Here is a 14,010-nt window from a genome sequence, read left to right as displayed (position 1 = left end):
AGACTTTTGCTTCCTGCTGAACCAAGATACAACTCCTGATCCCAAGCTGAAACAACACCATGAAGTGCTCCTTTTGTTTGTTGTACTTCTTGCCCAATCTGCGTCAGTATAGCCTATTAACATGATACCTTCACCTTGAACATATCTGATCCCATACTCGATTGTACCATGCAAGTAATGTAGCACATGCTTAGCCGCTATCCAATGCATTCTCTTTGGTTCAACCATGAATTGACTAAGAGAGTTAACTGCAAATGCTATATCTGGTCTAGTGTTGACCAAATACATAAGCGAACCAATCAACTGTCTATATAAAGTGGGATCTACATCTTTTTCCTTAGTTGTATCTACCTTCCTCCAATTCGTAATCATGGGTGTAGACATGGCTTTGCAATCCTCCATCCTGAATTTTTTTAAGATTTCAATGCAATATTTTCCTTGACCAAGGAAAATCTCCCCATCTGTCTGCCACACTTCCATGCCTAGAAAGTAGTGCATAAGTCCTAAGTCTTTCATCTCGAACTCTTTTGCAAGGTTCCTCTTGCAATCCACTATGAGCCCTAGTGAACCTGTAAGAAATAGGTCGTCCACATAAAGAACAAGAATGAGAATCTCAGCCCCAACCACCAAGTAGTAGAGGTTAGCATCTGCTTCACTCTTCACAAAGCCCATTTTCTGCAAGTATGTATCAATGCGCTCATACCACACTCTAGGAGCCTGCTTGAGTCCGTACAATGCTTTCTTCAATTTGCACACGTGGGTCTCTTTGCTATGTGCTACAAAGCCTTCTGGTTGTTCTATGTATACCTCCTCCTTCAACTCACCATTAAGGAATGTTGTCTTGACATCCATTTGATGGATTTGCCATCCCATCTGTGCTGCAAGTGAGATTACAGCTCGTATAGAAGTATACCTGGCAACGGGAGCAAATGTCTCCTCATAGTCTATTCCCTCCTTCTGAGAGAACCCCTTTGCCATGAACCTCGCCTTTTATTTCTCAATGCTACCATCTACACCGTGCTTTATCTTATAGATCCAACACGATCCAACTACAACCCTATTTTTTGGTCTAGGTACTACCTCCCACACATCATTCTACATTATTGAAGAATATTCCTCAACCATAGCATCTCGCCATACCTGATGTTCTGCAGCTTCTTGATAGCTAGAAGGCTCACTATCTACCAACTGACTAACTAATGCCACATAGTCATTGAACTTGGCTGGTTGTCTTCGCTATCTAGTACTCCTCCTAGGAGCTCCCACAAACTCCTGAGTATCTCTTTGTGTATCTGGAACCACATGGTTCCCGCTGCCAACTATAGAGGATGAAATGTCAACCTCCAAGTCTTTTAGATGCACTTTCGTTTGTACCGGTTGCTCCATACTCTGTGAATCTTCACTAACTGAGTCTACAGTTGTACTGGTAACTATACTTGAGCTTTGTTGCTCTTGACTTGGTCTTGGAGCTTCTGTTGGCTGCTCACTCTGATCATCTGCTAGCGAATCTCTAGATCTCCTGAATGCCTTGTCCTCCATGAACTTGACATCCCGTCTGACAATAATTCTTTTAGTCCTTGGAATGAAAATCCTATATGCCTTTGAGGTCTCACTATACCCAACAAAGTACCCCCTCTCTACAGTCTGATCTAACTTTGTATGTGTATCTCCAGGAATATGACAATACACCAAACTCTCAAATATCCTGAAGTGACTAACATCTGGCTTCTTCCCTGTGAAAGCCTCCTCTGGTGTCATCTTCCCTAACACCTTGTGTGGAACTCTATTTTGAATGTAAACTGTTGTATTACACGCCTCTGCCCATAAGTAACGGGGCATGTCCTGGTCATGTAGCATAGCTCTTGCTGCCTCCAATATAGAACGATTCTTCCTCTCAACAATTCCATTCTGCTGTGGATTGTAAGGAACAGTCCATTCTCTCTTGATTCCTTCTCTGGTACAGAACTCCTGAAAGACATTTCCTTTGTACTCGCCTCCATTGTCTGACCGAAGAACCTTTATCTTCTTTCCTGTCGAGTTCTCCACAAGAGTCTTGAACTCTTGGAATTGACTGAAAACCTCATCCTTAGTCTTCAAGAAGTATATCTAGGTCTTTCTAGAGAAATCATTAATAAAAGTAACATAGTACTCATATCCTCTGAGAGATTTCATTGACATCGGTCCACAAACATCTGAATGTACTAGATCAAGAACACCCTTAGATCTGGTGTCACTCCTTGGAAAAGATGCTTTCACAAACTTTCCCAACACACATCCCTTACATACATCGTCATGCTCTGTGCTCACCTCTGGAACACCTGTCACCGTCTCACGAAGCAATCTAAGTGCTCCATGATGAATATGGCCCATTCTCCTATGCCATAGCTCTCCAAGATCTCTAGGATTACTGTTGCTCATAAGTGCCTTAGGAGTATCAAACTGCAATCTATAAAGGTGACCACTCCTAACTCCAATAGTTATGGGTGATTTCCAATCCTTGTGCTTAATCAACACATTTGTCCCTCTAAAGAGTACATTATACCCCCTATCTTGAAGAACAGATACAGAAATCAAATTCATACCTAAGCCTGGCACATATAACACATCACGAAGTGGAATTATCTTTCCATTCTCCCTCTGAAACTGAACAGTCCCTTTCCCAACAAGGTTGAGTTTGGGCAAGTTTTTCATAGAAATCTGGATGTTGGTGTCCTCCTCCTTGTAATTGGAGAAGTACTCTCTAACTCCTGTCATATGAAATGACGCCCCACCATCTATATACCAAACACACTGTGAGGTTGAGCTAACCATACAAGCTATGAGTGCAAACTCATCTTCCATTCTATTGAAGAGTTCTTCCGCACTTGCTAAAGCTGCCACCTGCTTCTTACCCTTCTTCCTCTTTGGGCAATCACTGACATAGTGGCCAAACTTGTGACATCCAAAGCACTTGACCTTAGAAAGGTCCTTCTTCTTCTTCTCACTTTGTGAATTCGATCCTTTGCTAGATCCCTTCTTTGCTTTCCCTTTACTCGCTAGGACAACGTTCTCTTGTTCCACCTCATTTTTCTGACTCTTGTTGGCCCCATTGACAAGACTTAGTTTAAACTCCTCTTGAGTGAAATCAGTCCATAGTCGATCCCAACTCGGTAAAGTATCTCGTCCACTGACAACTTGAACAAAGACACTCCATTGTTTAGTAAACCCATTTAGGGCTATTCTCACTAGCTCGTCATCACTAGGGCTATCTCCAACAACTGCTAACTCATCCTTGACAAGTCTGAGTCTGGTGAGGTAACTTGTGACGTCTTCTCCTTGATTCATTCAAGTATTCTTTAGCTGCTCTCTGAGAATCAACTTCCTGTTGGTGGTAGCATTCTGGTATAGATTCAAAATGGCGTCCCACATCTTCTTCGCTGTATCTAGCTCTGCGATATGTGGAACAATATAATCCTTGACACCATCAAGGATAATCCTCCTCGCTTTGGCATCATCCTTCCTATATGCTGCAAGCTATGTTGCATCCATTGGTACAGGTACAACACTGGTAGCATAATCCTTGATACCATTCTCTTCCAACAAAAAAAAATTCTGGCCTTCCAGACACCAAAATTTAAGGCACCATCCAATCTATCCTGATCTCTCAAACCAGCTGAAGCCATCTCAAGGGTTTAAAGCAATAATAAATCTAAAGAAATCAAAATTTCTTTCCTAGGGCAAAACTCTTCTACCCTTAACAATGCTCTGATACCATGTGAAAAATTTAACTATTGTAGTCATTGATTATTAATCTCCTATCATGAAGAATTATTAAACTGTGGAAAATAAATTTTCAGCTAATATTGAAAAATAACACAACTGCAACTTCACTTATAAACACGGAAAGAAATGCACAACACAATGAACACAATATTTTCAGACAAATTGTCCCTGGAAAAACTCCTAAGGGAAAACCAGTTCTACAGATGAGAAATTATATTAAACTTCAGCAAATCAAGAGATACAAAATTCCTTGCCTCTTACTGGCAGAATTTTGACCTCCTAATTTATCCCGCTGATATTCCCCACTGCTATTCCCACGCTAACACTGCGCCCTCGCTAACACTGCAAAACTGTTTGCTAACACTGCAAACGTTTCTCCAAACTTCTTGTTCTCCAAATGCCCCCCTGACCTCCTTTTATACTACTCCTGTTGGTAAACCAACGGCCGAGATTGATTTACAATCGACAGTTGAGATTAAAACAACTTAACAACCCTAACCAAGTCGGTTTCTAGTTGTTTCCAAAAGTGGTCAATTAATTAACAAATATTTGTTTCTAATCTAACCAATTAGTTAGCAAAACAATTACTTGCTAAATAATAGCAAATGGACAAACAGCTGTCCAAAGCTAACAAAACTAACAAATATAAATTTGGATGCGGCTATCCTCTCTATAAATTGCACCATTGACTAAATTTCAAAAAACAAAAAACACAATGAATTTTTTTTTAAAATTTAACATTTGATCTTCAGAATCTATATATTTTGTGATCGTCTGAAAAAGAAATCATGTTTAAATTTAAAAAAAAATAAAAATCTTTTGTACATTTTGTGAGATTAGCCAGCACCTATAAATTTGAGACTTTTTAATATAAATTTTCAAAACTCAATGAAAAGCATCTACTAAAGATTTTTTAATATATCGAAAGAATTTAATCTGCAAATATTATTCTATATTGGGCAGTTGTCTAAATTTGGAAGGAAAGTAAAACAAAAGACAACGGAATTCTTTGTGTGGATCACAAGTTATTATTAATTTAATTTGATCTCTGCAATTAAGTAAACGTTAATGGGAGGTGCCATTGCTAATACTTCATTTTATTATCCAGCATTGAACGAGGTGTTGAACATGGATCATTTAAAATGGAAAGCTATGCTTTCAGCATGATTTTAGATTTGTTGGTGCAAAGACTTTTGGTGATGTCTGCCACAAGAGTGACACCATTTCTATCATTTGTTTTATGTTTTACAGAAGTCAGAGCAAGGTGCCCAGAAAATTATTATGATTCGTGATCACTATCCAACTTTTTGTGGTGCAAAAGGAGGTGTACCGTTTTTTAAATTTGTTTTTTCTTAACACTAGATCAATTTATGTGATTTTATAAATTTTTAATCTGATTTTGTGTTTATAAGGCTTCGAATTTAAAGAATTCTTTAGGGTGGTCCTATCAACTTCTAGAGTTAATTAGGTTCTAAGAGTCTTTGTAAAAGATTGTAGTTGTCCTAAGATCTTTTTTCACATATTTTATGAATTTGAATGAATTAAGATAATGTCAACATCTTGTCTTGTTTTATCTATCAACTTGTCTTTATGAGAAAGATTGCCATTCACTTTATATTATATATTAGAATATCATCTCTCTTAAATCTTAATATTTACCAGGCTCATTTCTTGTATACTTTCTTATGGAAGGTTATCATTGTTTTTTCAAGTGATCCTAGAGCTTTGAGCTATCCTTCACTCCTAAATGCATTATCTTAATTTTATGGCAACAAAATCATATGTTATTAGCCACCCCTTGGTGCTACCTTACCTAGCTACCTTGGAGTATTATCTTATTTTACCTCTTTTTTTCCCTCATAGATTGTTACTTATGCCTATGCCTTCTTTCCAGATTCTTATCAAATGATATGAACATTGAATCAAATTATTCTATACTAATGTTTTTTTCCCAAGTATAGTGCTCATTGTGAAAATGTATGTATAATTGATATCTATATAAACTTAGAAATTTTTAACAAGTGCCTATATAACATATATATGCACGTGTCTGTATATATATACATACATACATACATATAGATAGATATAGATATGCACATATATATCTTTCTCTCCTCGCCCCCCTCTCTATCTCTATCTATATATATGTGTGTGTGTATGTATATATGTATATGTATGCATACACACACAGAGACACACACACATATACATACAAGACAAACATATAAATGTTAATTTTATTAATTATTCAATTATCCTTTACATGCATTTTTACCCACAATTTGTATACCTTAAACTTTTTTTTTTGAAATCACTTGTTCTAGGTTACCCTTTTTACAATGATAATAATTATAAATGATACAATTTTTATTATGATTTTGACCATGTGTTGAAATTTACCTATTTCCATCTACAACAATCAAAAGAATTGATTTTAATTCTTAATTTTAGCTCAAGTTCTTGGATTTCCAACAATGAGCAAGAAAATATCATAGTTTTAAGTGAGATTTGGCTATCTTTATTTGATAACCTATTCATAACAAGTGCCACATAGTGACTTAGTACTTGCCTTTAATAGTATTAGTTTTAATTTTGATGTAAATTTAGTTGTAATTTTATTATATATTTGTTATATGTATCAAATATATTAATGTGTACTTTCATAATTTTTAATAATCATATTCAATATTTTTCAAATTAAGAAGCATCAATTTTTGAAATCAACACATTAATTCACATATTATAATACATGTGAAATAAGTTGAATGATTATTTTAATACTTTGACAATATATTATTAAATATAATAATTGGATGAATACTTTTTTGTGTACTATGCTACATAATTTGAATATATATATATACATACATACATACATACATACATACATACATATTCAATTTTATTTTATAATATATTATTTTTCAAATTTTATAATATAATATTAAAATTTAAATAATGATAACTAAAAGAAATATTTAATAAATATTAGTAGTGGATGAATGAAATAAATAAATATATAACATTTAACAATGTTATTAAATTTTTTAATATAGTCAAGAATTGGAGGGAATAATACTCACCTAAGAGTTAAATAATTAATGTAAATGATTAAAATATTTTAAAAAAATTATTTCAATGTATTTCTTTATAATAAAAAAAAAATTTATAATAGTTCTAGAAAATAGAAAATATAAATAATTGATTATATTATTATAATATATAGTTTTCTATTCTAAAATCCATATACAATAATTGAAATTTTCAAAAAGTACTTTGATCAAAATAGATCTAAAAAAATTTCTTTATAAACATAATATTTATAAAAATATAGAATGAAATGAATTTTTATTGGTAGAATAGAGGTCATTTAATAACAAGTTAACGTGAGTAATCTAAAAAATGACACAATAGTAAAAAAAAAAAGGAAATTGATAATATGTAATGTAGGACTTAATTTTCTTACTTTATTATTTAATTTTTTATAGAACACCTCATTATAGAACACCTCATTATGTAATGTACTAATAACTCATTATAGAACACCTCTTACACACGTCAAGAAGAATCAAAGTATGCATCAAAGTAATAGGTAAGATTAATTATTATGTGTTTTGATTAATTATTATTATTTATTTATCTAATTCGAGTAGATTCAAGCTTGTGTTGTAGACTCTTGCCTACATAAAAAAAGGAAATTGATAATATGTAATGTAGGACTTAATTTTCTTAGTTTATTATTTAATTTTTTAGCATTTATTTTAGATAATACTCATCCTAATTCTTATACCTTAGGTTCCTTAGAATTTATCATTTATTAAATTATTATCTTACCCTAAAACACATTTATAGGGAAATCATTTTTTAAAAAATTATCAAAATCACTCATTCTAATGAATCTTATCTTCACTAAATATAATCTAAAATATATCCAACTACACTCTATCTAACTATCATAATTTACTAATATTGACACAGCCAATAGTGCTTTTATACTTTATTCTTATAGAAAAATAGTAAATAATTATGATATCTTTATTAACCAAATGAAGACAATAATACCATAACCACTAATTCTAATGACTATCATCATTGAATATAATTTTAAAAAAGAAATGATAGGACACTCTATCTGGCTATCACAATCTTCAATATTTTGTGTCCATGACACTCTACCTCTCAAAATATAGTAATGATGATTTTATTCTTGAAGTAAAAATATATTTACCACCATTAAATGAATAATCACCCAAATATATTATATTTTCAAAATTCTAATTTCCATTTGATATGAAATGAAACTTCATAAACTTATCCTAACTCTTATTTCTTAGTAGCTTTAACTTTATTATTAAAAAAACATAGCCACTATTCTATTGATTATGTTAAAAAAAGTGACATCTATGTAAACTCTACCTATCTATCACAATCAATAACCATTTTATGCCTCAATCTTATAAGCAAATAATAAATAATTATCCATCTATTGACCAAATTACAGTAATGTTTTTTTACCATGGTCACTATTTCTGTTGACTCTCATCATTGAATATAATCTAAGAAAAATAAACTTATTAAGCTCTATCTAATTATGAGAATCTTTAACAATCATCCAGTCAATAAAAAAAGTCATAATCACTAATTCTAGTGATTATCTTAAAAAATTGATATCTATGTATGCTCTAACTAACTATTACAATCAATAACCATTTTATGCCTCTTCTTTATAGAAAAATAGTAAAAGATTATCTTGCACTTATTGACCAAATCACAACAAAAATTACCATAGTCACTATTTCTAATGACTATCATCATTGAATATAATTTGAAAAGAGAGAAACTTGATTACCATCTAATAATTATAATATTTACCAATCATACAATCAATTAAGGGTTTATGCTCCATCTTATAAATTTTTTAAATTAATATCCTTTCTTTAAACCCCCCAAAATTTATCTTCCATAATTGTAGGAATTAATTTAATGATTAGAAAATATAATAATTCAATTTTGATAAATTTTTTAAAAAGTCTTAATTCTCTAATACAAAGGGAATACATTAGCAGTAATGTTATAATAAAACAAGAGCTCTAGAGAGGAGTCCTCCCTAATGCCAACAAAATAAGTTTAAAAGGTAATTTTATAATTATCAAAATTAATTACCTATAAAAATCTATAAAATATTTATAAATATTAAAAATATATAAATATAATATGTATTGATATTTTTAAACTTACAATGTTACTAAATAATGAAGTAAAAGAAATATTAAAAGTTTAATCAATTATTTATTGTTTATATATTTTATTATTATTATTAACTTCATATCAAATTATAGGACATTTTGAAATTTGACTTTCAAAAAGATTATAAAAAACATTAGAAATCTACTAAGTTTTTTTAAAACCATTGAAAAAATATGAATCACCAATGAAGGATAAACTAAAATAGAAATAAAAATGGAATCAAACATTACAATTCTAGTTTAATATCGAACGAAACAAAACAAACAAGTGCCACATAGTGGCAAGTACTTGCCTATAGCTACTTATAATTTAAATTTTAAATGCATATTTATTTATAATTTTAAAAAAAGTACATGTTATTATAAAGTTTTATAGAATAGAAAAAGGATGAATAGATATTATAATATCTTTATAATGTGTAAAGTTTAATATAAGTCCTTGACAATATAATTTAATCAATTAATTCAGTTGCATATATTTTTGTAATGTTAATATAATTTTTTAATTAGCTAATTTAATTATAATATATTTCAACATATTTATAATGGTTCTAGAAATATAACAAAGATAAAATATTTGTAAGATCATTATTAATTATAGTATTATAATGTATTGGTCCAATAATTATCTATATTAAAACTATTGTAAGAATCTAGGTGCAATAAAGTGTAAAAATAGAATTTTAATATACTTGCCCTATAATATGGGCCAAGAAATGTGCTAGGGATAGGAGGAACTTATTTAAATATTTTATAAAAAATCATCTTACAAATTCACAAATCCATATATAAGAGTCCAAATCATTCATCCAATCAAAATCTCAAAAAAAATATCTTATAGTTAAAAAGTTAGCATGTAGTTTTAAAAAACATAATACTTATAGAAAAATATTAAATAAAATGAATTTTAATTGGTAGGAGTCCAAATCATTCATCCAATCCAAATCTCAAAAAATAATATCTTATAGTTAAAAAGTTAGCATGTAGTTTTAAAAAACATAATACAAATAAAATTAAAAATTGAAAAATTTAAAATGTGCATGCGAACTATACAAATAAAATTAAAAATTGAGACAATAAGAAATATATTAGAAGTAACAATTCATAAAATGATAGAATAATACCACAGTTAACAAGTACCACATAGTGGTGTGTATTAATAATGATCTCATAGGATGCAACTGAACATTAAAAATTAATCAAACCATCAAACTTCAAGTGAATTCTAATATTTTAATAGAAATCCATGAGTTGACATCCCTTTTTACTTTAGTAAGTGAAATTAAATATGTAATTTTAAACTAATATTTTAATATAAATAGTTATTATGTTTAGAATAATGATGAAGATTACATCATGCCCCTCTCTAGAAGTATTGTTTCCTTACCATCATTTATTCTAACGATTATAATATAATCATTTATTTAATATAATAAAAAATAAATAAATGATGCAACTCATCTCCTTAATTTCAACACCTTCATCGTCCGCTTCTTTGATTTTTTTCTTAATAAAGTTTTGGGTTTTGCCACTTTTATTAAAAAAAAGGATTAAAGACTATAATCATTTATTCTAATGACTACAATAAAAAAATACAATATAAAACAAACTAAATGACACTTCAACTAATCATTATTTTCAATAATAACATATTCTATAATAAAAATATATTCAGTGGCTCCTCCACTTTTGCAAAAATTAAATTAAAAAATTCTATAATAATTTTATAATTTTATGTCTCATCTCTATCAAATAAAATAATAAATAATTATCCTACTTTTATTAAAGAAATTAAAAATAAACTTTATCACTAATTTTATGTTAATAACTATAATCACTAATTACAATCTAACTAAAAAAAAGGTTTAATTATACCCTACCTATCACAATGTTGAAGATTGTCTACCTCTCCCTATCAATAATAATAATTAGTTATTATACCTTTATTAGTGACGACCACCCACCTACACAATACTTCCACTAAACATGAAATGAAAATTCACATACATTGACAGTAAATAGTCATTTCATTTTAAGAGCTCAGAGAAAATATCCTTTGTACTGATCCTATACATCCATAGATCTGTTTGGTGTCCTTGCACCAAATGTTTAAACATCATAATCCCTCATTCAGTCCCTGGTTTTGATTCAATAGGCTGTAAGCAGCTTTCTTTTGAGAGAATGCTGGAGTTGAACATGATCATGCTCTTCTTTCATGTTCTGGCTAAAAGTAGCATGAAAGCAAACGCATACAAAACACTCACTTGTAGAAAGCTGTGACATATCCACATCTAAACCATGTTCTTCGACTTCCTCAACCATCCTCCACAAACATCTTGGCCTTCTACTACCACTCATTATAATCACCACGCTTTCTCTTCCAATCTCCACACCCACCTCAATAAGCTCTGCATCTTCCTTCACTGTTTTCTTCCCAGTGAGATGTTCTCTGTATTGCTTCAACTGCCATATTTGGTCTTGCAGCATTTTAATGTAATTGCAGGATTCCTCAACCACTCCAGATCTCTCAGCCTGCACATAATAAATGGGCTCAAACCAGTCAGTCAGCTGCATAATCTTGCATGGAAAGGAAAATAAAAACTGATCTTGTTAATAGTTTACCTTGTTTAACAAAAAGAGATTTCATAATCGATTATACTATGTGCTTTATGCAAAGTAAATTTGGCGTACCATTGTTTTATTTTTGAATTTGATTGTAAAAGTTTTGCATCAACATTTCAAATCACACTCACTGATTTATCATTAACATGAGATGGACTAGAAGAAAAAATTATCCACAATCAAATTTAGAAACAACTTAGTTGGGATGAGATGGGCTGGAGATTTTTTATATCTACAATTAAATCTAAAATTAACTGTCTGTGCATAAAACAGATGGTACCAGTGATTTGAAACATCGATACAAATAAATATACACAATCAAATTCATAAACAACATGGTATAAGTGATTTGAAACATTGATAAAAAAAATTATACACAATCAAATTCAAAAACATCTACACATGCTAAATTTACCTTGCGTAAAACAGAGGGTATGAGCAATTGGAGTTTTGAATAGAGCTGTTTCAATTGATCCCTCCTCAATTGCTCTGCAATCTTTATGTTCTCTCTTTTCTCAGCTTTCATGGAACGATTTAATCCTTCCAAGACGACATCAGATAATGTAAAGCCCCCATTACATGAACTGATATCAAGTGGAGGATTAATGGGTTTCATAATTGAATGATCTGTTTTCTTAGTCTCTGCAACTTGCTGAGATCCGTGTCTATATAAAATGCATTGGATTGAATACATGCATATTTTTAAATCTATTTTAGTCCCATTCTACGGATGTGGCGTAAGAATCATTACTATTGTTGAAAAGTGTGACAGCGCCCACATTGTGGCAATTCAGCAACATGAATGATAGAAAACTTTAGCAGGTTTCACATTGAAACAGGTTATTTGGGAGTGAAACAATTCTGGCTTTACTTCGTACGGTACAAAGTTGGTGATGGTGGAATTCGTTGATCGTTTGCTACAATTCAGACTGTCCTGATTCCGCCGCAATGCTGATGTATGGTCTACGATATCTTATTCTCGGTTTGTGCATGCATTCAGGGTTTCCCTTTCATTGTACTTCCACTTATACCATTTGTTTAGGACATCTTAGATTGTTTGCATTACAACAAAATTTATATCAAATCTAAGTTGTCTGTTATTTGATATAAGTTATAGTATTTCAAATCTTTTCACACAAGGGTTAAAGATTTAAAATTATTGTTGATTTCATTAAAGTCATTGGAGTCATGATCTTAATTTCTTTTTTAAGTCTTGTATTCAACAAGATTTGATCCCTAGATTGTTTTGGAAACTATCAAATTTCATAAGTAGATCGTGGGCTTATTGATTGTTCATTTTTTTTCAATTTAGATAGTAAAGGAGTTTTATAATCTAAATCGCAAATTTGTCTTCGTCACCAACTACCATATTAGATGGCAAAGATGACTTCCAAAGATGTACTAAAAATTTGTCTTGGAGGATTATTCAATGAATTTTGTCTTCTTGAAGCTAGATGTTATTTTGTCTAGCAATATAGTACATGATGTTTGTAATTGGTGGATACATATAGTCTTATTGTTAATTATGTACACAATATCCTTCTATGTATTTAAGCCCTAATACATATAATAATGTACAAATATATAAATTTGATAAATGTTTGTAGACAAAGATACAAATCTAGATATATAAATGTGTTACATGTATGCATACAACTAAATTTATGCATGCATGCATATGCATGTGTGTGTGTGTGTGTGTGTGTGATATTTCTATATTAAGATTTATCCAATATTTGAAATTGACATTTATTAATGTAAAAGACAATAAGAAAAGTTTTTTTTTAATATTAAATATCGAGAGTTCAAAAGATCTTATACAAAGTCTATAGGGGGAGCATAAAGCCAGCCCACCAATCCAAGAAACAAAATACAGAGTTACATAATACTGAGTAAAAATATACAAAAATTTCAAAGAGAGGAACAATAGACAAGCCAACTAGTGCAAGATTTCATCACGGTTCTCGATCCAGGTGGTCCATCCAAGAGATCCCTCCATCCAGACCACCTTTTTCCTCTCCAAAATCTGGGCATTCATATCAATTTTATTAGAGCAAGGGGCTTTGTTCTCTCTAATGTCTTGAATCAATTATCCAAGCGCCTTGTCGAAAGTAGTTTGGTTATCCACAATGTTGGCCCATTCAAAGTCATCTTTCATTTCATAAATGAACATAGATGCATGCCCGTCTTTGAGGATTCTTAGCAGCTTGTCTCGCTCCAAATTCATTAAACAATAGACCTGAGAAGCAATTTTAAAATGAGTGAGTTTTCTAAAAAACCCAATAAGAATCCTATCAGTGCCTTGGAATTTAGCTTCATTTCTTAATTTTCAGATAATCCAAAGGATGAAAGATGACATAATTTTCCAAAATAGGTT

The 14,010-nt window shown here is 30.9% G+C and overlaps 1 protein-coding gene across 1 annotated transcript; it reads right to left on the bottom strand.

The window, feature by feature from the left end:
* Positions 1-11,019: 11,019 nt before the first annotated feature.
* Positions 11,020-12,342, bottom strand: LOC149550587 (uncharacterized). The gene is made up of 2 exons (XM_089793573.1): positions 12,049-12,342; positions 11,020-11,543 (listed from the first exon to the last, which is right to left on the bottom strand). Exons 1-2 carry the CDS (start codon positions 12,325-12,327, stop codon positions 11,160-11,162), a joined length of 663 nt encoding a protein of 220 aa, XP_089649699.1. The 5' UTR covers positions 12,328-12,342; the 3' UTR covers positions 11,020-11,159.
* Between the last annotated feature and the right edge of the window lie 1,668 nt (positions 12,343-14,010).

The sequence above is a fragment of the Cupressus sempervirens genome, chromosome 7 (genome assembly GCF_028749045.1).
Source record: "Cupressus sempervirens isolate cs-2001-9-10 chromosome 7, ASM2874904v1, whole genome shotgun sequence".
Classification (NCBI taxonomy): Eukaryota; Viridiplantae; Streptophyta; class Pinopsida; order Cupressales; family Cupressaceae; genus Cupressus; species Cupressus sempervirens.
The sequence above is the reverse complement of the archived record's forward strand: the minus strand, read 5'-3'. Positions and strand labels throughout refer to the sequence as shown.